Source organism: Oncorhynchus masou, chromosome 18 (genome assembly GCF_036934945.1).
Source record: "Oncorhynchus masou masou isolate Uvic2021 chromosome 18, UVic_Omas_1.1, whole genome shotgun sequence".
NCBI classification, from domain to species: Eukaryota; Metazoa; Chordata; class Actinopteri; order Salmoniformes; family Salmonidae; genus Oncorhynchus; species Oncorhynchus masou.
This window is the reverse complement of record NC_088229.1, coordinates 38,023,281-38,045,749: the sequence shown is the minus strand read 5'-3', so window position 1 is coordinate 38,045,749 and position 22,469 is coordinate 38,023,281. Positions and strand designations below refer to the sequence as shown.

General features: G+C 40.6%; 1 protein-coding gene across 1 annotated transcript; it reads left to right on the top strand.

Annotated features, from left to right (window-relative positions):
* Nucleotides 1–161: 161 nt before the first annotated feature.
* Nucleotides 162–19,285, top strand: LOC135504533 (5'-nucleotidase domain-containing protein 2-like). Its single transcript, XM_064923214.1, has 14 exons — nucleotides 162–862; nucleotides 1,375–1,559; nucleotides 1,668–1,742; nucleotides 1,881–1,936; nucleotides 2,070–2,163; nucleotides 2,681–2,809; nucleotides 9,553–9,613; nucleotides 10,304–10,406; nucleotides 12,971–13,072; nucleotides 13,221–13,302; nucleotides 16,932–17,018; nucleotides 17,219–17,359; nucleotides 17,640–17,704; nucleotides 17,857–19,285. The coding sequence occupies exons 1-14, from the start codon at nucleotides 508–510 to the stop codon at nucleotides 18,116–18,118; spliced, it is 1,797 nt and encodes a 598-aa protein (XP_064779286.1). The 5' UTR covers nucleotides 162–507; the 3' UTR covers nucleotides 18,119–19,285.
* Nucleotides 19,286–22,469: the final 3,184 nt, after the last annotated feature.

The following is a 22,469-nucleotide window of genomic DNA, read 5'->3' as shown; positions in this document are numbered from 1 at the left end:
TTGCTGAATCAATTGGCGTCTAATAACGCTAATTTTTACCAAACTTTTTCACCACAAACAATTTTATTAAAATATGATTATTAGAATAAAACACAAATTTAATGAAATTATGGTTCCCATGTTTTATAAATATTTCATCCATGAAATAAAACATGAGATGCTTCTGCCAGCTGGAAGCTTAGATCAGTCACGTAGCAGGCGTAGGTCGAACTGTGTGTGCATGGGAAACACGTTTTGGGAAGACTGCATTCTTTCCCACCATAATAGGCTGAACGTGAAATCAGTCATCGTCTCACCGCTCGTGATTCGATGAGGATGTTGATACCACAGAGGAAGAGGCGAAGCGAGAGAGCTGACTCCGCCCCAAAATCTGTCCGGCAATGAGAGTGTCGAATATGCACTGGATCTTACTTGTGCATCAGACTCAGTGGCTATTGTAGGCTATTCACTACATATTTTGTGGGTGAGATAACGTTCTGAAGATACTCTGATAAATGCCAAGTACTAATGTCCTGTCAAAAAATAAGAATGTTTAGCCATGCGTTATGGCAGACAAGTAAGTCAACGTCGCTTTGCAAAGTTTATGTGGCTTCTTGTGGTAGCGTGGCATCTACAGGTCCGACCACACAAATAGGGAAATGCTGCGAAGATGAACAAAGTTGTGGATCAGATTTAGGTATCCAGCCTGTACGATCCACAGCCATCCCAACTTCTCCATCACCCGCAAATCACAGACACGTAGCGAGCAACAACCAGAGGGTGTCGCCTACCTTGTCTGAAAGGGCATTCACTACAGGACTCCAGATTGACTCCAAGACTTACCTTTGGTCAAGATATAATGAAATGAAACGGCTTGTGCACGGTAAGATGTTTTTATGTAAATGTTAAAGTTTGCCTAAAATATGTTAGTTTGTTTTGCCAACTGAAACTTTTTAATCACTAACCCATTTCCCTTTTGTCAATACTGTTTTTCCATCCATACCAGATAGATTGTTGGTTGTCAGTTGACAAATGTTAGACTCCTGCCATATCATCTTATTATTGCTACACTCTGGAAACCTTTCAACCTCTAATTTGTCATTTTAGTAACAAAATTCCCCCCTTGATTAGAATCAGATTGACCAATAAACCTAGTCTTTTATATTAACACCCCCCTCCCATTCAAATTATTATGTCTGTAATAAACTCTGAAGGATGTGCTAACTGTGAGTGAAATGTTCATAACCTAATGAAGTACATCTTTGGCCATTTTTAACTAAAGGCCCCTACTGCCCAAAATTGTCCAGACTTCAGTTTACCCACACAATGCATTGAAGACGTTTCATGAAGACTGTTCATGGTATTTTGTTTAATGTCCCCCCTCCTTTTCTGCAGATCTGATTCCTCCAGGTGTCTGTAACTTACTGAACCCCTCCACCATCTATGCCAACAATGAGGTTGACTTGGACGAAGTGGACATCTATGGCTTTGACTATGACTACACACTCGCTCTGTACTCCAACACTCTTGATACAATGATCTACAACACAGCTCGAGACTTCCTTGTCAAACACTACAAGGTGTGTCTGATGGAAATGCGATGCTGTTTGCCTCATATTCTCATACAAAGGTTCACGATGCACGTTTGTTTGAATTTGTTAAATTGTTTCTTTTAACTCCCCAAACAGTATCCAGAGGGCATTAGCAAGTATGACTATATTCCCAACTTCGCTGCACGTGGTCTCCACTATGACATTCAGAAGGTAAGTGCTTTTTTCCTGTATAAAAGCTAATAGTATAAACATTCAACAGGAAAAGTTTGAAATTAGCTGGAATAGTTTTACAATTTTTTTTACTAGAGTGAAATGGTAGTTGAACTAATAAAATAGTTTTCTGTGCAGGGACTGTTGATGAAAATAGATGCCTTCCATTACATCCAGCCGGGGACTGTATACAGGTCAGTTACTTGCTCGGTGAATATATGGAAAACAATTTTTTTTTTCTAATAACAATACTCTTTGCTATTGCTATGTCATGGATTAAATACTGTAGTCCAGAGACCATAGTGAAAGAGATGTTAATTCCCACAGGGGTCTGAAGCCTGTTCCAGATGATGAGGTTTTGGAGCTCTATGGTGGAACTCACCATGTCCCTCTTCAGGAAGTCAGTGGCTTCTATGGAAAGGTCACTACTTCACCACATTCTTTGACATCACTTGCCTGTATCTTCCTGAACAGATGAGCTAGATGATGAGCTAGACAAGGATCGGAGATTGTGCATAAACATATTTGACCTACAGGCCTAAATGTTGAAAAAGCATGCAAAAGTGATGATCTTTAAAGTAAAATAGTTCACAATTGCAATTAATTCTAGTTGCAATGTCAGTAACTATAAGACACGTCTTACCATGTCCGTGACCTGCTCTAAACCACATTCTTTCTTTTAACCACAAAGAATCCTATGGAGACTTTAGGCCAGCTCCTGGAGAAATAGACATGGTCGGACTCATTTATTGCTCTGTTCTCTCAGTGCCTTGGGAGAAGTTGAGTTTATTTGCCCACTTGATTAAATACCCTCCAAACCAAATGGTCGGTGTTCTCATACTATACTACGGGAATAAAAATCTATTAACTGACTGGTGTGCATGAATATGTATAACTTGGTGTGTCTTCTATCCCGTTGGGCTAACGTTATCTTACAGGGTCCAGTGATGAAGCAGTTCATGGATGTTTTCTCCATCCCAGAGATGACTCTCCTGGCAGCTGCCAATGACTACTTCATCTCCAATGACATTGAATATGACCCTGGTCATCTCTACAAAGATGTTTCGGTGAGTGCATTCAGCAACTAAACATGAATCCAAAGATAATACTTTATTTTAATTCAGACATCAAAGTAGGACCAGTTTTTCAAATGTGGGCAAATAGCTGGTTCTGAAAATACAAGGCTTTTAACTAAAAACTTAGTTAATTGCTGCACCCTGACTCCTGAGTTGTTGCACCGAAGTCAATGTCTGTGAATTTTCCTGTTGTCTACCATTGTGCATGGCAGTTGAGAATGTGGGCTAACTTTGTTTTTCATGCTGTGTCAGTCAGTGTGCCAAAAGCTATTTTATTCCTCCTCTCCCTCCCTCCCCTTCAAGTGGAGCCACTTACTAATGCTTAGTGTGTCTAAATGGAAAAGGTTGGGCTCAAGAAAGACAATCTACGTCGGTGAGGTAGCTTTTGGTGCCTGCCACGTTACCAGTGTGTTGTGGTCTGTTCAAATGCTGTCAAGACATAGTGAAAAGTTCCCCATCTGTGTCCTGAGAACCCAAAAGTCGCATACCATTTTATCTTCTCATTGACTATAATTAGCTGCTGAACTCGATATTTGAAATTAACATTGATTTTAATGTTAAAAAAATACAAATTTGGTCATAGTCAGTATTTTCCAAAACACTTTTGTGAGATTTAGGGAAGCTGTTACATTCCTAGATTCATTGGATATTTGAGGGTTGTATTTTGATTTCGATCATGCCATCTATCATGGGATGGTAAAACCTAGGGACAATTGTCATGCATGGAGAAAAAACTGCGCTGATTGCTCTCTATCCAACTGTGTGGCAGAATCAACAGACAGTGAGACAGACCTGCCCACATGACGCAGTGCCTCAGACTTGTTTACATATCGTCGCTGTCTGATAACATTTTAGCCTTTTTTAATTTGGTTATTTATTCAAAGCAGTATCCCCTTAATGTATGCTGTCTCTAGGAAGAAAATGTATTCAAAATAGCTTCTAAAGTTTCATGTATTTTTGCTAATGGGATAATGTTTGTTTTTTTCTTGCCGATTGTAGCAAGGGTTCCAATTTTACATGCGTTTTCCCCGTTGAAATGTAGAATTATATTTATTGTGTTTGTGTGTTGAAATGCAGCAAAAACCTTGGAAATTATGAATACAATTAATTAGGGGTTTCTTGTTGGAGTTCCTCTTGCAGGCTGATTCACAGGCTATTGGCACTGCTAACTGAATGTGTTTGTTTCTTATGGATCCCCATTAGCTGCTGCCAAGGCAGCAAGGCAGCTACCAAGGAAGGCAGCTACTCTTCCTGGGGTCTGGCAAAATTAAGGCAGTTATACCATTTTAAAAACATTACAATACATTCATAACAGATTTCACAACACACTATGTGTGTGCCCTCAGGCCCCTACTCCACTACCACATATCTACAACACAAAATCTGTGTGTGTGTGTGTATGTTATCATATGTACGTATGTATGCATGGGTCTGTGCCTATGTTTGGGTTGCTTCACAGTCCCTGCAGTTCCATAAAGTGTATTTCTACTGTTTGCATCGGTTACTTGATGTGGAATAGTGTTCCATGTAATAATGTGCGCCTCCCATAGTCTGTTGTGGACAGTGAAGAGACCTCTGGTGGCATGTCTTGTGAGGTATGTATGGGTGTCTGAACTGTGTGCTAAGCTTTTAAACAGACTGCTCAGTGTTTTAAACATGTCAACACCGCTCACAAATACAAGTAGTGATGAAGTGTATCTCTCCTCCACTTTGAGCTAGGAGAGATTGACATGCATATTATTGTTTGCTCTCTGTGTACATCCAAGAGCCAGAAGTGCTGCCCTGTTTAGAGCCAATTGCAATTTTCCTAAGTCCCTCTTTGTGGCACCTGACCACACAACTGAACAGTAGTCCAGGTGCGACAACTAGAGCCTGTAGGGACTGCCTTGTTGATAGTGCTGTTAAGAAGGTAGAGCAGTGCTTTATTATGGACAGACTTCTCCCTAGCATAGCTACAATTGTATAAATATGTTTTTACCATGAGAGTTCACAATCCAGAGTTACTCCAAGCAGTTTAGTCACCTCAACTTGCTCAATTTCCACATTATTTATTACAATATTTAGTTTAAGTTTAGGGTTTAGTGAATGATTTGTCCCAAATACAATGCTTTTAATTTGAAATATTACTAATACTAACTTATTCTTTGCCACCCATTCTGAAACTAACTGCAGTTCTTTAAGTGTAGCAGTCATTTCAGTCGCTGTAGTAGCTGACGTGTATAGTGTTGAGTCATCCGCATACATACACACTGGCTTTACTCAAAAGTCGTTAGTAAAGATAGTAAAGATAGAAAAAAGTAAGGGGCCTATACAGCTTCCCTGGGGAATTCCTGATTCTACCTGGATTATTTTGGAGAGGCTTCCATTAAAGAACACCCTCTGTGTTCTGTTAGACAGGTAACTCCTTATCCACAATATAGTAAGGGATGTAAAGCCATTACACACAGGTTTTTCCAGCAGCAGACTGATCAATAATGTCAAAAGCTGAACTGAAGTCAAACAAAACAGCCCCCACGATCTTTTTTTATCATCAATATCTGCATCAGCCTATCAAATATCTTAGACTTTATATCCACCAACAAATGCCATTTCTTAAAATAGTTAAACTTGGTCACCAAATTGCATAGATGTGTAGGCTAGTTTACATGTACAATGTTTCATATGCATTTTTGTAATCATCCACGTTGTCACATGTTATTTGAATCGAGCATCGAGTACCAGCAGTGAACAGTGTTTTCTTTAACAAATATGCTTTATGCGAGGGGGCTCGAACCCACGGTTAATGTGCACTGGTTTTAGTCAACCGCTTTGACTCGAAAACCACAGTGAAACAGATGAGCAACAATGTGGGATTTTGTCATATATGAAAATGTGCCTTTTTGAATTTTGTCAGGTCAACGAGGCATCATGCAATATTGGCACTCAAACACACGAGAAGGACCAAGCGGAACAAAAGTAAACCTTGAATTTGAAGGTTTAAAATAGCCCTCTGGTGGCCACATTGACCTATTCTAAGAAATGCCATTGGTTGGTGGATATAACGTCTAAGATTTTTGATCGGCTGATGCAGGATTTGCTACAAGAAAATAATCACTGTGACCTGCTAAAGTTAGCATAGGGCTAAATGTGCCAGGTTATGTAATGAGAATAGCATTTAATCACATGCAACTACGTCAATGATTTTAATTGACTGATGCCCATTTTAAGACTGAGAGAAAGTTAAACCTAAACTTTTCTAATGTTGGCAAGTATGGCCCCCTTGTGTCTCACCACAACCTGTTTTGTAACATGATTTACTATTAAGCACTGCCAGACAGCCTCTCACTCCGGTAATAGATAGTGAGAACGTTCAAAACAAAACGTCACCGAAGCTCTTTGCCACTCGTCAGTGACTTGATAAGTTGATTTAGTTAACGTGGCCTGCTGCTCAATGTGCCTGCTAGCTAGCTTCATTGACAAACACAGATGGAACTTGGCTAGCTAGTGGTTTTGGGTGATGATAATGGTTTGATGGCACCGGAGAGGATGGCTGTCATTTCATGGGCTCTTAACAAACCGTGATATTTTGTTCATTTTTTCAAAACTTATTTTGTACATAAAGTTGCTGCTACTGGCCAACATAAAATCCCTGGAAATTAAATTGGATGAACTAAAAGGACGTATATCTAAAGAAGTCTCAAGGTTTTGCTCGCCAGAGGTAGAGCATCTCATGATAAGCTGTAGACCACGCTATCAACGAAGAGAGTTTCTATCTGTATTTTTTTGTAGCGGTCTACATACCACCACAGACCGATGCTGGCACTAAAACCGCACCCAATGAGTTGTATACTGCCATAAGCAAAAACGCTCATCCAGAGGTGGCGCTCCTAGTGGCCGGGGAATTAAATGCAGGGAAACTTAAATCCGTTTTACATGTTAAATATGCAACCAGAGAGAGAGAATCTCTAGACAACCTTTACTCCACACACAGAGACACGTACAAAGCTCTCCCTCGCCCACCATTTGGAAAATTTGACCATAATTCTATCCTCCTGATTCCTGTTTTCAAGCTAAAATTTAAGCAGGAAGCACCAGTGACTCGGTCTTTAAAGAAGTGGTCAGATGAAGCAGATGCTAAACTACAGGACTGTTTTGCTAGCACAGGCTGGAATATGTTCAGGGAGTCTTCTGATGGCATTGATGAGTACACCACATCAGTCACTGACATCATAAATAAGTGCATCGACGACGTCGTCCCCACAGTGACTGTCTGTACAAACCCAACCAGAAGCCATGGATTACAGGCAACATCCGCACTGAGCTAAAGGGTAGAGCTGCCGCTTTCAAGGAGCGGGACTTTAACCCGGAAGCTTATAAGAAGCCCCACTATGCCCTCCGACGAACCATGAAACAGACAGTGTCGGATGTAGCAGGGCTTGCAAACTATCACAGACTACAAAGGGAAGCACAGCCGAGAGCTGCCCAGTGACACAATCCTACCAGATGAGCTAAATTCCTTCTATGCTCGCTTTGAGGCAAGTAACATTGAAACATGCATGAGAGCACCAACTGATGATTGTGTGATCATGCTCTCCGCAGCCGATGTAAGACCTTTAAACAGGTCAACATTCACAAGGCCTCAGGGCCAGACCGATTACCAGGACGTGTACTCTGCTGTCTTTACTGACATTTTCAACCTCTCACTGTTTGAGTCTATAAACCAACATGTTTCAAGCAGACCTCCATAGACCCTGCCCAAGAACACTAAGGTAACCTGCCTAAATTACTACCGACCTGTAGCACTCACGTCTGTAGCCACGAAGTGCTTTGAAAAGCCATTCATGGCTCATATCAACACCATTAGCCCAGACACCCTAGACCCACTCCAATTTGCATACCACCCCAACAGATCCACAGATGACGCAATCTCTATTGCCCTCCACACTGCCCTTTCACACCTGGAACACCTATGTGAGAATGCTATTCTTTGGCTACAGCTCAGCGTTCAACACCATAGTGCCCTCAAAGCCCATCACAAAGCTAAGGACCCTGGGTCTAAACACCTCCCTCTGCAACTGGATCCTGGACTTCCTGATGGGCCGCCCCCAGGTGGTAAGGGTAGGTAACAACACATCCGCCATGCCGATCCTTTACATGGGGGGCCCTCAGGGGTGCGTGCTCAGTCCCCTCCTGTACTCCCTGTGCATGGCCAGGCACGACTCCAACACCATTAAGTTTGCAGATGACACAACAGTGGTAGGCCTGATCACCAAAAACAACGAGACAGCATATAGGGAGGAGGTCAGAGACCTGGTCGTGTGGTGCCATGACAACAACCTCTCCCTCAACGTGATCAAGACAAAGGAGCTGATTGTGGACTACAGGAAGAGGAGGACCAAGTGCCCCCCCCCCCCATTCTCATCTATGAGGCTGTTGTGTAGCAGGTTGAGAGCTTCAAGTTCCTTGGTGTCCACATCTAAAATGAACATGGTCCAGGCACGCCAAGACAGTTGTGAAGAGGGCATGAGAGAACCTATTCCTCCTCAGGAGACTGAAAAGATTTGTCATGGGTCCTCAGATCCTCAAAATGTTCGACAGCTGCACCACTGAGAGCATCCTGACTCGTTGCATCACTGCATGGTATGGCAACTGCTCGGCCTCCGACCGCAAGGCACTACAGAGGGGGGTGCGTACGGCCCAGTACATCACTGGGGCCAAGCTTCCTGCCATCCAGGACCTCTATACCAGGCGGTGTCAGAGGAAGGCTGTAAAATTGTCAGACTTGTCAGCCACCCCAGTCATAGACTGTTCTCTCTGCTACCGCATGGAAAGCGGTACCGGAGCGCTAATGTCTAGGTCCAGGAGGCTTCTAAACAGCTTCTACCCCCTAGCCAGAAGTCTACTGAACATGTAATCAATGGCTACCCAGACTACTTGCATTGCCCCCCCCTTTTACACTGCTGCTACGCTCTGTTATGCATAAATCACTTTAATAACTCTACCCACATGTGTATATATTACCTCGAAGCCGGTGCCCCCGCACATTGACTCTGTAGCGGTACCCCCTGATTATAGCCTCGCTATTGTTATTTTACTGCTGCTCTTTAATTATTTGTTACTTTTTTTATTAGGTATTTTTCTTAACTGCATTGTTGATTTAAGGGCTTGTAAGCATTTCACTAAGGTGTTGAATTCGGCACATGTGACAAATCAAATTTGATTTGATGAAACAGCATGTAGCTTGTGCATTATTTACGATAGTTTTACAACTTGCCGATGAAGTTATAGACATGTTCTCAGAAATCAGTCCCGAGTGCAGCTACTTCAAAGTACTACGCCAAGCATCTTACCAATATGTAAAATTGTGTGACTAAGACCACCCCTGCAAAAAAAACATCAAATATATATTAATATAGCGAACATAACACACCCACATCGAACCAGGCCTTGTTTTGTTAAGTTGCTGATTCTATGATTGATTCTATGATTGATTCTAAACAAACTGTACTTTCCAGTTACAGAAGTGAGTGGCAAGATTCCAGGAATGCTAGATCTTTACAGCACGCTCCGCAAACATTCAATGGATCTCTCCCAAGAGAGGAGAAACATGGCTGGTTAAATGTCCTTTTAGGTGGGAGTAGTAAGCCCACAAAAGTGTTCGGTCAGAAATGTCTTTTAGACCTTGAGCAAGACAACTGTATACAAACATTCTCAGTGAAAGTTGAGCTTATCCACACTCTTTTAATTTTCCTTAGGATGCCATTGGAATGGTGCATATCAAAGGCTACATGTACAAGTGGATAATGCAAGACTTGGGTGAGATGTACTATTTATTTTTATTTTTTTCATCTTTGGTTTTAGACATTATATCTCATTTGTTTGTATTGGATGCTCCCCATCTCACCCATGCCCAGATTGCAGGTTCTTTTAAACAGAACATTGTTAAAATCCCCTAAATAAAAAGCAGTGTTGTCTTGATCCACTGTTTATTTCTCTGTATTTGAAAACATAAACAGGAAAGCAATTTAACTGCCCTGCAGATAATAGTTTTGGGGTTATGATAAGAAGTACTAATATTTTTCAAGTATTTTAAATCTGATTCTTCCAAAACCATTGCTAAGGGTAAGTCAAGATAATTGATCAAATATTGCAAACATACTTTAGAGTGCAAAATAATGACTGTACCCTTGACAATTTATAATGTTAATATGTTTTGTTTAAAGATGTGTTTACGGAGTTCAGGTTTGTCAGGAATTGAGAGGAGAGGGCATTTGAAGACAGTATAAAATGTATCTTTATACTCTGCGGTACCACAGTCTCACAATTACTTTAAATACCTTTGTATTTTGCTTAAATGCTACATGACTGTTTCCCACTGGACAAAGCTATCAGTTTCTTCCAAGGGACAACACGTTCTGACGGAAGTGGAATATTTACATACTTGAGAAATACTCAAGGGAAGGGGATATTCCTGTCTGAATTGACCCTTTCATCTCCCTCCCACAGAGAAATATATTCTCAGAGGAGATGAGACATATGCAGTTCTGCACCGTCTGGCCAGCCATGGCAAGAAGCTCTTCCTTATAACCAACAGCCCATTTAGCTTTGTGTAAGTGTCACCCTCAACCAAATCAAACTGACAGTTAAATAAATCAGAGATATACAGTACCAGTCAAAAGTATGGATACAGATACTCATTCAAGGGTTTCTTTATTTTTACTATTTTCTACATTGTACAAAAATAATGAAGACATTAGAACTAGGAAATAACACATATGAAATCATGTAGTAACCAAAAAGTGTTAAGCAAAAATGTTATATTTTCAAAGTAGCCACCCTTTGCATTGATGACAGCTTTGCTCTTGGCATTCTCTCAACCAGCTTCACATGGAAAGCTTTTCCAACAGTCTTGAAGGAGTTCCCACATATCCTGAACATTTGTTGGCTGCTTTTCCTTCACTCTGCGGTCCAACTCATTCCAAACCATCTCAATTGGGTTGTGGTCAGGTGATTGTGGAGGACAGGTCATCTGATGCAGCACACATCACTCTCGTTCTTGGTCAAATAGCCCTTACACAGCCTGGAGGTGTGTTGGGTCATTGTCCTGTTGAAAAACAAAGCACAAACTAGATGGGATGGCATTCTAAATAAATTGTGGTCTAAATAAATCACTGACCGTATCACCAGCAAAGCACCATTACCACCACCTCCATGCTTCACGGTGGGAACCACACATGCAGAGATCATCCGTTCACCTACTCTGCATCTCACAAAGACACCGTGGTTGGAACCAAAAATCTCAAATTTGGACTCATCAGACCAAGGGACAGATTTCCACCGGTCTAATGTCCATTGCTCATGTTTCTTGGCCAAAGCAAGTCTTCTTCTTATTGGTGTTCTTTAGCAGTGGTTTATTTGCCGCAATTAGACTGAAGGCCTGATTCACGAAGTCCCCTCAACAGTTGATGTTGAGATGTCTGTTACCTGAACTCTGAAGCATTTATTTGGGCTGCAATTTCTGATGCTGGTATCTCTAATGAACTTATCCACTTAACTCTGGATCTTCCTTTCCTGTGGTGGTCCACATGAGCCACCAAGCGCTATGATGAAACTGGCTCTTCTGTATACCAGTATATCTTCTGTATACCACCCCTACCTTGTCACAATACAACTGATTGTCTCAAAAGCATTAAGAAGGAAAGAAATTCCACAAATGAACTTTTAACAAGGCACACCTGTTAATTGAAATGCATTCCAGGTGACTACCTAATGAAGCTGGTTGAGAGAATACCAAGAGTGTGCAAAGCTGTCAAGGCAAAGGGTGGCTACTTAGAATCTCAAATATAAAATATATTCTGATTTGTTTTATACTTTTTTTTTGGTTACAACATGATTCCATATGTGTTATTTCTTAGTTTTTGATGTCCCCACTATTATTCTACAATATAGAAAATAGTAAAAATGAATAAAAACCCTTGAATGAGTAGGTGTCCAAACTTTTGACTGGTGCTGTACATTCAGGCAAAGGTGGCGGCGTGCGCTTTCAAGTTATTTGGGTAAGCGCATGTTCACCATAAAAATGCACCTTTTATAATAAATTATTCCATGCATCCTCGCATTTGCAGACTTATGTAAGAGAGCCTACTATTTGTAATGTGATGAGTAGATTGGATAGTCATAATGTAGGCTAATGATATAACTCGATCACTGTTCGCAAGAAAATACTGTTCAATGCGAGGCTGAGCGTGTTGTAGAGGAGATCTATGCTATTGTAGATTATCCTTTCTTTGCACGGGAAGAATTTGGCCTTTTTTTATAAACATATTTCATGCCATCCTACTACACTTTTATATGACTAGAGGCATTAGCAGAATGTTTTCATACATCAACTTACAGTGTAGCTGACTCTGCTGACAAACAGATCAATAAAAACAACGTTGCCTGATCCATAGAATAGGCCTATGAGACGGGGAGACACATACAATATGATGTCCATCTAACTTGGAGGAGAAAATTATTGTCCAAAAACAAACTCATGTGGCACTGACCCAACAATGATAGAGAGTGAATATGCGCACTCTCTGGGGATATGGCCTGTGCTCTCTTCTGGTGCCAATAAAATAGGCTATACTGGTCGCTCAATTTAGTTGAGAATTTTGATAACTAAAAGACAGATGAGGATTTTTATTGTCTTATCTTTACAGCAATATAGCCATTTGCCTTCCAAAGTACGTTTTCTCACGATTGTATTTTGAAATATTGCGATATGCCTGGCTGGGGCTCTCTACCTCTCACTGACAGTTGTAACAATCATCTATTTGGTATTTGCCGCGCACGCTGCCCAAATTGCGGGTCCTTACGACTTTAGGCAATGTGATTTAAACAATCCACAGCTTATTTATTTTATTTTAAAGACGCTAATGTTCCTCCGTGGCCAAATCATGCTTTCTGGTGTAGTAGCCTATTTTGAATGATTTTATTTATTTCTGCATACACAGGAGTAGGTTATATAATTTTGGCAATTTTAATTCAATTGACTTTCGGGGGAAGCTTTGCTTTTATTTGTAAAAATTGTTAACCTTATGGATGTGCCATCTGTGGGCACTTTCAGCTCAACAGTAACTGTACATTTCATGGTTGTTCACTAACCAGCTGTTTTCCGATTTTATTTAGAGACAAAGGGATGAAATACATGGTAGGAAAGGACTGGAGGGACTTTTTTGATGTTGTCATTGTTCAAGCTGACAAACCACACTTCTTCAACAACTGTGGCAAGTAAGTCTGATACTCTATATATTTATACTCCCAACCAAGAAGTGTCTAAATTCTATAACCTTGGTCTTTACATAAATTTACAGAAAATGAGAGCATTCTACATACTGTTCAAGTCATTGTGTGACCTGATCATATTTTCTACTTGCAGACCTTTCAGGCGTTTGGATGGCAACGGGGACCTTCAGTGGGACAAGATCAAGAGCTTGGATAAGGGCCAGATCTACAAACAGGTAGGAGCGGAGACATTACCCAGAAATATTACTTTATACAGTGCATTCAGAAAGTATTCAGACCTCTTGACCTTTTCTACATTTTGTTACGTTACAGCCTTATTCTAAAATGAATTAAATCAATTTTTTCCCCTCAATCTACACACAACCCATAATGATAAAGCAACAAAAATTGATTTTAGCAAATATATGAAGAAAACCCCCCTGAAATATCAGGTTTGAAGCTACAAGCTACATTCAGAGACTTGACCCGAAGCCACTCCTGCGTTGTCTTGGCTGTGTGCTTAGGGTCGTTGTCTTATTGGAAGGTGAACCTTGGTCCCAGTCTGAGCTCCTGAGCGCTCTGTAGCAGGTTTTCAGCAAAGATCTCTCTGTACTTTGCTCCGTTCATCTTTCCCTCGATCATGACTAGTCTCCTGGTCTCCACCGCTGAAAAACCTCCCCACAGCATGATGCTGCCACCACCATGCTTCACCATAGGGATAGTGCCAGGTTTCCTCCAGATGTGACACTGTCAGAGTGACCATCGGTGTCTTGGTCACCTCCCCGATCAAGGCCCTTCTCCCCTGATTGCTCAGTTTGGCCGGGCGCCCACCTTTAGGAAGAGTCTTGGTGGTCCCAAACACCTTCCATTTAAGAATGATGGAGGCAACTCTACTTCGGGACCTTCAATGCTGCAGAAATATTTTGGTACCCTTCCCCAGATCTGTGCCTCAACACAATCCTGTTCCGGAGCTTTACAGACAATTCCTTCGATCCCATGGCTTGGTTTTAGCTCGGACATACACTTGTCACTTTTGGGACCTTATATAGACAGGTGTGTGCCTTTCCAAATCATGTCCAATCAATTGAACTTACCACAGGTGGACTCCAATCAAGTAGAAAACGGCTCAAAGATGATCAATGGAAACAGGATGCACCTGAGTTCAATTTCAAGTCTCATAGCAATGAGTCTGAATAATTACTGCATGTAAATAAGGTATTCTTTTTTAAAATACATTTGCTAAATTTTCTAAAAACCTGTTTTCACTTTGTCGTTTGGTAGTGTGTGTAGATTGATGAGGAAAAAAACTAATTTTAGAATAAGGCTGTAATGTAACAAAATGTGGAAAAAGTAATGGGGTCTAAATACTTTCAAATCCGCTGTGTATATATACGCAAAATGATACGTGAGAGTGTGGGCCAAAGTTCTATGCCAGCTTGTAAATTATGAACTTGTCCATTTGAATTGCAAAGTGACTAACTCAGTTGCTGGACTTACCAGGACTTGCGTTTCAGGTAGTGGTCATTTGTGAGATTCACAATGTCAATGTCGCATTTGATCCTTTTACTGTGGGAAATTAATGACATGATTGGAATGGCATGACATTTTTACATTTGAGTCATTTAGCTGATGGTCTTATCCATTGCGACTTACAGTACATTTACGTACTTTTGCGCACGGGTCCCCCATGGGAATTGAACCCACAACCTTGGTGTTGCAAGACTATTGATGTGTGGAACATTAGTCCAAGTTACTATTTAATCAACCTGAATCAAATGTCCCTAGTCTGAGTAATGCTGGTCTTACAAAGATGGCCTTTGAAGTCTACGCAAAGATGTTAGTCTTGTCCTTGAAGTTAGTTTCTGTTGTAGCTGGAAATGGATCAGGTTTAGTGAAAAGTGGATTATATTTTGATGCTGTGACATGTATTGCCTCTAGGGTTGCAAATGGAGGGTATATTACTGGACAATAACAAAGTTTGCCTGTAAACTACCAGAATTTGGGTGACTTTAAAGTTTTTATTTGTATTTTATCAGATTATATCTTGTGTGGCCTTTTTGGGTACTTCAGATTACTGTAATTATCTCTGGCCCTCTGTGTGGTCTTGTCACATGTAAATATAAAATAATCAAATAAGATGATTTTAAACTAAACATTTGAATGACAACTGTAAAGCATTATCCTAAATCTAAACTATCAACTTGGTGAATACCATTGGTGTTTTAATGAGGGTTTCTGCATAAAATATCCTTACTTTTTTACACACATTTATTTTACTATGTCTTTTATTGTAAATGTTTTTTCACCAAACTGGTGGCAGTTGGTAAAAAAAGTAAATAGTTCCTCTTGAACCATATGGTCTATCCACTAGAAACACATGGACACAGATTTTAAAAAAAATTCAATATATGAATACATTTTTTTGTTATTCAAGTTTAAATTACTGAAGTTACCATAGACTGACATAGATTACCTGTTAATTATGTTAACTTTGGTAAATTACCAGTAGCTTTGCAACCCTAATTGCCACAGTAGGACATGGTAACCATGCAGTACTTTTCCTCTCTCCCTAAGAGCACTGCCAACATCATTGGCAGATTGGCCCACAGTCAAGGCCAATAGTTTTCTGCTGCTAAGGCCTCAGCAGAATTTGGTGGAAGACCACATCTTTATATTAATTTTCATTAGTCATGTTATAGTTCTGCCAATCCACAGTCCTTTTTTTGCCTTATTTCCTCCCGTTTTTACTTCAAGCATTACAACTTAAAGGCCCAGTGTAGTAAAAAAAATGTGTGTTTTCATATACACTGAGTGTACAAAACATTTTAAGGACACCTTCCTAATATTGAGTTCCACCCTTTTGCCCTCAGAACAGCCTCATTTTGTCTGGGCATTGAGTCTACAAGGTGTTGAAAGCGTTCCACAGGGATGCTGGCCCATATTGACTGCAATGCTTCCCACAGTTGTGTCAAATTGTCTGGATGTCTTTTGGGTGGTAGACCATTCTTGGTCTACAAAACTGTTAATTATGAATAACACAGCACAAACCGGTGCACCTGGCACCATCTACCATACCCCGTTCAAAGGCACTTAAATCTTTTGTCTTGCCCATTCACCCACTGAATGGCACACATACACAATCCATGTCTCAATTGTCTCAAGGATTAACAATCCTTCTTTAAACTGTCTCTCCCCCTTAATCTACACTGATAGAAGTTGATTTAACAAGGGATCATAGCTTTCACCTGGGTTCACCTGGTCTGTCATCGATAGAGAGGGTGACCTTAATGTTTTTTGCACTCAGTGTATATGTCCACACTAGGAGATTGGAATAAAATTATGAAAATTAGGATAATGCCCTTTTAGTGTAAGAGCTATCTGAAAAGATCACCTGAAATTTTTGCCTGTTTTTGGTGGGATGTGGTTTTGGCCTGCCTGGTAGGCCAGGCGATTAAATTTGTTCATAGACCAATTAGAAAGTGTTCCAAACCTTTCTGCCAATACGTAATTTTTTTCTCGTTTTCCCCTCCCCATTCAGGACTGTCTCAGTGGTCAATCTAAATTCTTGCTTGAGAAATTGCTCTTTGGTAAAAAGCTTTTTATATATATTTTTTTTAACCATCAGGGAAAGTTACTTAATTGTTACCCATAAATGATTTGATATTGTTAGTTAGATTACTTGTTGGTTATTACTGCATTGTTGGAACTGGAAGCACAAGCATTTCGCTACACTCGCATTAACATCTGCTAACCATGTGTATGTGACAAATAAAATTTGATTTGATTATTGAGATCAAAATTTCTGCATTGGACCTTTTTAATCATCTTTCCTAGTGACATTCATTATGCTGTCTCCTTGTTGTAGGGCAACCTGTTTGACTTTCTCAGGCTCACAGGATGGAGGGGATCCAAGGTGCTCTACTTTGGAGATCATCTGTACAGTGACTTGGCAGTGAGTCATACTATATTATGTCAGAATTTTTGGTTACTGATACAGGCAGTGTAAATGTGATTTCAGAACACAAGAAATACACACATGAATTGATTGTGTTTCAAGGACTGTGCCTCGCATTGTTGTGCTTACAATGTAATAACTTGTGGCATGCTGTGGCTAATCGTTGTGCTGGGCTGACTGCTCATGCTCTCCTGCAGGACCTGATGCTGCGTCATGGCTGGCGGACAGGGGCCATAGTACCAGAGCTGGAGGTGGAGACCAGGGTGGTGAATACGGAGCAGTATGCACAAAGCCTCACCTGGCTGCAGGCACTCACCGGTCTACTGGAACGCATGCAGGTACACTATTGGGCATTTTACCACATAGAACTCAGCAAACTGTGAGATCAAAGCAATAGGTTAAGTTACGGCTTGCATTTACCATGACGGGTCTCTTGCCTTTATGGGATGTATTCCCAATAATTGTACCCACGCAAAAAACATGACTACAACAAGCTAATATTATGATTTTTCTACCCATCAGCCATGCAATTGAGAATGGAGACACTTGACACCATGTTTTTCTTGAATGTTGAGATGAAGTTATTCAAGTGAAACATTTTTTATTGAACCTGTGCAGGTACATCGAGATCCAAAGTCAAAGGAAGTTCTACAGGATTGGTTGAAGGAAAGAGAAGAGCTTCGGTGAGTCTAGTTATAGTAGATCAATTGTACTTAATTTATCAAAACCGTCGGACAGCTAGTCAGACCTTAAGGATTCTGTGTAATTTTGACTTGGCAAGCTTCGTACAGACCTATGAGCTTCCTTCGGCCCTTTCTTTCATTTTCCCCCTCAGAGCTGTGACCAAGAACCTGTTCAACCCTCACTTTGGCAGCATTTTCCGCACCTGCCACAACCCCACCTTCTTCTCCCGACGTCTGTGTCGCTTCTCTGACCTCTACATGGCATCCATCAGCTGTCTGCTCAACTACGACCTCTCCTACACCTTCTACCCTCGTCGCACCCCCCTGCAGCACGAGGCGCCCCTGTGGATGGACCAGCTTTGCACTGGCTGCATGAAGACTCCCTTTCTGGAGGAGATGGCTCACATCCGCTGAGGGCCGCTCCGAGGTTTCTCAAACCTCAAACTTGATATAAAGAGGCAGGAACTGAAGCTATGCTGGGAGTAAGGAGAATTGGGGCATGTTGCACAGATCATAAGTGCCACCTCCTGGGTTGTTGTATGCCAGTAGGTAAAGTGAAAAGGGGATACCTAGTCAGTCACACAACTGAATGCATTCAACCGAAATGTGTCTTCCGTATTTAACCCAACCCCTCTGAACCAGCATATAGTAAACTATCTGAATATCTGGCTATTCAAGTTACCCAACATCACTTGGTTGGCAAGAACATTTAATGGGTCAAGCCTTTCGTTACTTTTTAGGATAGTTAAGTTGAGGTTGCAACTTGTAATTAAAAACCAAAACAATTTGGACAATAACTGTTTGTACATGGTGCGGATATCTGTTACTTGATAACTCTTCTCTTTTTTCTCTCTCTCATTTTAACCATGTAGCCTCCTCACTGTAACAGACTGATTTAATGACCTCATTAGTTTGGAGTTATGAGTAATGGATCTTAAGTTTATTGGTGTATAGTCTTGGCTGTTACTGTATTTGAGTACGACTATTCACATTGTAGTATGGTTCAGGGCAAGCTAAGTTGTTGCAGTCACTAGAAATCTATTTTGGGTCAATCTTGAATCGGTGGCACTTTTGCAACCATGAGTTAACACTTTAAAATGGCAAATAGTTACACATCATACATGTTTTTGTTTGTCAATAATACAATATAGGCTAATGCAAGTCATTCATACTGCAAAACCTTTAAGTCTCAAATTAAATATCACATTTTTTGTTGCTCAAAAGCTTAATTATCCATTTGTGTCACTTCAAAGTAATAAATGATTTAAGAGTACCAAATATGACTGCTGAAACAACAAAAACAACAATACAAATAGGGTATCTCCCTCACATAAATTAGAGTTAAGTTATATGATATAAAAGTGTAATTTAGCTGTCAAATGTGTGGTAATGGTTTCAGTCTGTCTTTCTCTGTGGGACAGCCAGTGACGACCCGTCATTCAGGGCAGGTGAGAGCCCCACATGTTTAAGCCCCACTCTTTTAGCCTGTTTTGCATGTAATTACATGTCACCTATCACTTTGCAAACATTGTAAAAAATATATATATATAATAATCATTGAGTTAATAAAGCTGCATACAAACATGGTCTATTTTTTGCTTTCTTGAGTAAGGCAGCTCAAATGCAGGTGTTTTAGCATAGTGTTTTCTGTGGTGGTGGGGCAGCCAGTAGAAAATACGGAGCGTTGGGGTTGGTAATGTTCTTGAGTTGTGCCGTGATTGGGTAATGTTTTCTAGTTGCGCTGTGATTGGCTCAGTGTTCTGCCATATCTAATGGTGAAGTTTAAATTCAAGCCCCTTAGGTGCTGCCATAGTCACATTAGAAGTGCCCATCAAAGCAGGCTCAAGGGCTCCCGAGTGGCGCAGCGGTCTAAGGCACTGCATCACTACAGACCCTGGTTCGATTCCAGGCTGTAACACAAGAGTTGGCCTTCATTGTAAATACATTTTTTTTCTTAACTGACTTGCATAGTTAAATAAAATAGGTCATTGGCCACAGATAAAATTACATCAAATCACATATCTACAGTAACTTTGATTGGACTGATCATGTCAACATCAGACTTTCAAAATCTTAGCTAGCAGTCATTATGAATCAAGTCAACAATCTAATGGCAAATGCTTTTTAATTCTTGTCATATGAAGAGAAATAATAGAATGTATTGGTGCTCATCAGTCATTGGACATAAACTTTGCACAACAAGTTGGAAATCGCAAATTCAACAATGAGTGGTTTGGAAGGAGTTAGTGGCGAACTGCAAGCATTGCAAATCAATCACTAGTCTGCTATTCAGTGGAGTGGGTGTGTGGTCACAAGTTTGGGTTTAAGGGTCTCTTTTCCGAGCTTAAAAGGATAAACATTCAACATTGGCCATGCTGACTTCTGCTGCGCTCAACTTGAAACTTGGAACTGGGAAATCTAACTTCAGTGAGTTCAAGACAACTGGGAACTCAAGCTCTGACTGGGAAAATAAGTTTTGAATGGTCATCCAACTCGGAATTGCAAGTCGAGAATTTGGGCCTCTTTCTAGAGCTCAGACCTGAAGATCACTGACGTCATGATTCGACCTTGTTTATTTTTGTTGTTTTTTTTGTCTTGAAAGCACCATAAATCCAGAGAATTCCAGACTGATGACAAAGTTTGATGACAAAATTTCCCCACGAAGGACTGCTGCGCCACCTTCCTGTTCAAATGAGCACAGCACAACAAGGTGAGTCCAAAGAAATGTATTGTATGCTGCTGCATAAATTGTAATAATTATGTAATAATAAGATGTGTATACATACTGTAGCTAAGAAAGTAATACTAAGTGAATGTTCTGTAGTAAGCTGTTAGTAGCCCATGTGCCTCACACTAATAATTGTACCTACTGTTCTGACTTAGTACCACCTAGGTTGCACATTTCAGGGATTATTCAGAGGTGGAAACTTTCCATGGGACTTAACTGGAATACATACAAATTATTATTAATACTATTTAAATGTATATGTTTTTTTGCATTGGATATATTTACCACATCATATGGAGACAGAAACGTAAACCTTTTACCTCATCAGTAGGCATAATTGCAAGTGATTAAATCCTAACAATAGAAATAAAATAAACAATTTAGGTACGAATTGAACTTTAACTAATTAAAATGAGTTGACTCTTCACATGGGATGATTTCACTGAACAACAAAAGGGAATATTGAATGATCTCCAATGATCCATCGTATCTCCCAAAAACGTTTTCAACATACATCTGTAAAATGATAGTCTAGAAACTAAAGCTTTGGTTGTCTTCCTCTCAGGCTTCCATGTTTTCTCCCTGGACCTTCTCAATGTCCACCTCTTAAACATCAGACTCTGAGGCCTCATCTTCACTGTCACTCTCCAACCTTGTTAAGGATGGCTCATTGTCAGGCTCAAAAAAAAAGTATGTTTTGCCCAGATGGCCACCAATTTTTCAACCCTTGTATTGGTCAGCCTGTTGCGTGTTTTGGTGTGTGTGTTCCCTAACCAAGGACCAGTTGCGCTCTGAGGTGGCTGATGTTGGTGGGATTTGGAGGATGATGGAGGCAACAGGGGAAAGAGCCTCAGATCCACAAAGTTCCTTCCACAAGATGAGATATGTTGGCATGACTGCCATATTGCATCTCCATCCCAAAGCCCTTGCTTGGAAGTGTACTTCCTTATGGGCTTCAGGCAGAAGTCTTCACACTTGTTGATGTATTTCAGCACTGCAGTTCCCTCTGCTTGGAGCAACAGTGAAATGAGCAGGGCAGTATGGATTTCTACTCTTACATCTACAAACAGAGTCTGAACATCAGACAGGGTGGCATTGTCTTCCTCAATCCATGCAATGGCTACTGCTATAGGTTTCAGGCTGCTTACCACTCTTTCCCAAAATACATTATCCAGGAGGATCCTCTTGATATGGCCATTTCTTGGAGAGACTCCTTCCCCTCCAGGAGACTGTCAAACATGATGACAACACCACCCAAATGGGTCTTGCTGGGCTGCTTCAATGTGGTGGTCTTATTCTTCTCACTTTGATTGGTGAGGTAGATTGCTGCTATAAGTTGATGACCCTTCACATACCTAGCCATTTCATTGTCTCTCTTGTAGAGTGTATTCCTTGTTTTCAGTGCCATGATGTCCTCGAGGAGCAGATTCGATGCATGAGCAGCACAGCCAATGGGTGTGATGTGAGGGTAGGGCTCCTCCAGTTTAGACCAAGCAGCCGTCATGTTCGCAGCATTGTCTGTCACCAGACAATGCAAATACCTTCTGTGGTCCAAGGTCATTGATGACTGCCTTCAAAGTAGGTGTGTCCAAACTTTTGACTGGTACTGTATGTGTTGTGATAATTGAGTTGTTTGCTCTAAGTTAGTTCATATGCATTGCGACCCTGATCTATAGGCTTAAGGCAGAGACAATAAGAAGACAGTGGCAGAATAAATTCAACCACACCTTTGTTTCATACAAAATCGGAGAGCAACCTATGTCCGGTGAAGTCCACAAAGCATATTGCATGTAACAAACCATTACATAACTTGCTTGACCATGTTGTAGGTTAATGTTTCTGACATTTTCAGACCACTAAACTATTGATTTAGAACCACAGAGAGTTACTGCAAGTCACATAGAAAATAGGAGCTGCCTCCACTATTCCAGCACCATTTCGACTTAAACATTTCAATATCATCAAATCACCTATGCTTAGTCTAATACAATGACAACTAAAAGATAACAAAAACAATTTACTCCAATCAAAGCGAAA